Source organism: Trypanosoma conorhini (assembly GCF_003719485.1).
Source record: "Trypanosoma conorhini strain 025E chromosome Unknown Tco_14.4_contig_00518, whole genome shotgun sequence".
NCBI lineage: Eukaryota > Euglenozoa > Kinetoplastea > Trypanosomatida > Trypanosomatidae > Trypanosoma > Trypanosoma conorhini.
In genome coordinates this window covers 12,082-13,625 of record NW_021704609.1, presented here as the reverse complement: position 1 = coordinate 13,625, position 1,544 = coordinate 12,082, and the positions used below count along the sequence as shown (strand labels likewise).

Here is a 1,544-nt window from a genome sequence, read left to right as displayed (position 1 = left end):
GGGGTACTGGACCCCGGCACCACGGTGAGGTGGTCGGTTACGCCAGGGCCACCCTAGTTGCTTCATACACCCACACACAAGGTCCCCGCGGGAGTGACCAGAAAAAAAAACCAAGCGGAAATGGTACGCACCAGCGTCTACTTTTCCTCCATATCGTATGTCATGTGAATTCTACTCGCGGCGGTGTGTGCGGCCGCCGCTGCTGCCCAGTGGAACGGGCGGGTCGCGTAACTCACACCGACGTCCTTGTGCCAGGTGCACACCGTTCACACAGCCAAAAGGAAAAAAAAAAGTTGCTCAAGTTTATGGGGCGCCGTACAGCATATATATATACGTATATGATGTAATATGGCTCTGCGCCTGTGCCTGCGATATTGCCGACTCGTGCTCCGCCGCCATGATTTCAGCTTTTCATGCTTTCTGTGACACCTCCTCATGATCCGAAACTGTACATTGTCATAGTTACAATGAGCCCATCGCCCTTTTCCCTCCCTCGCTCTTCTCCTGCTTCGCTTTGCTCCGCGGGCGGTGCTGTGTGGGCGCACGGCGTTGTGTCCGAACTGGGTCCCACCGCTGACTCCATTTGTCGAGTGCCCCCTGGTCCAGCGTGGCTCACTGTGTCCTCCACACTGAAGTGTGTATCACTGCGTGCTCCGCCGCCATGATTTCAGCTTTTCATGCTTTCTGTGACACCTCCTCATGATCCGAAACTGTACATTGTCATAGTTACAATGAGCCCATCGCCCTTTTCCCTCCCTCGCTCTTCTCCTGCTTCGCTTCGCTCCGCGGCGGTGTTGTGTGGGCGCACGGCGTTGTGTCCGAACTGGGTCCCACCGCTGACTCCATTTGTCGAGTACCCCCTGGTCCAGCGTGATTTTTTTTTCGGTTTGAGTTTTTTTTGTTCTGGTGTGGCGTTGCGGGGGCAAGTTAGGGAAGTGAACTATCATCATTTTTTTTTTTTCTAAGCCTGAAGGGGCTGGTTTTGGGCGAATGTGTCGAACTGACACGGATGGGTCATTAAGCGACGTCAATCCGGACTTGTTAGAGCTGAGCAAAGACCCAGTTGCTTGGCGAGAGCAACGGAGACATGCCCTGCAATTTAAAGTGTTTGGCCACGGTGGAGGGAGGGGTGGTGCCGAGGGTTCTGCCGATCCTGCACCTACCAAGAATATTCCCCAAGGTGCAAAGGCGTCTAACGCGTCCGCCGTGGGAGCTGAGTCGCGCCAAAAAATGGAGGAGCGCGAGGCATACGTCCTCGAGCAGCTCAAGTCGCACAAACGAAGGCGCGAAGATGCGGCTACATCAGCGGGGGCGCCCACTGGCTCAGTGAGTTCTGCGGGACTTTCGACGAAGGAAAAAATCTTGCAACGGCTGAAGAAGCCGAATTAATTCCCTCTGCGACTTTTTCTTTCGTTAACTTCGGCAAAGAACGAGGGCAAAAACTGTCTTGCATGTTGTTGTTGTTTTTTTTTTTTGTCAAATGCCGTGTGTGTGAGAGAGCGATGAATATTTCAGACTTTGTCCCAAGTTACGTGTTGTTTTTT

The 1,544-nt window shown here is 53.3% G+C and overlaps 1 protein-coding gene across 1 annotated transcript, besides 1 other annotated feature; it reads left to right on the top strand.

Annotated features, from left to right (window-relative positions):
* Positions 1–749: 749 nt before the first annotated feature.
* Positions 750–787: a microsatellite.
* Positions 788–990: 203 nt separating this feature from the next.
* Tco025E_07068 (uncharacterized protein) lies at positions 991–1,389 on the top strand (the record flags this gene model as incomplete). Its single annotated transcript, XM_029373935.1, has 1 exon — positions 991–1,389. One exon carries the CDS (start codon positions 991–993, stop codon positions 1,387–1,389), a length of 399 nt encoding a protein of 132 aa, XP_029225941.1.
* Between the last annotated feature and the right edge of the window lie 155 nt (positions 1,390–1,544).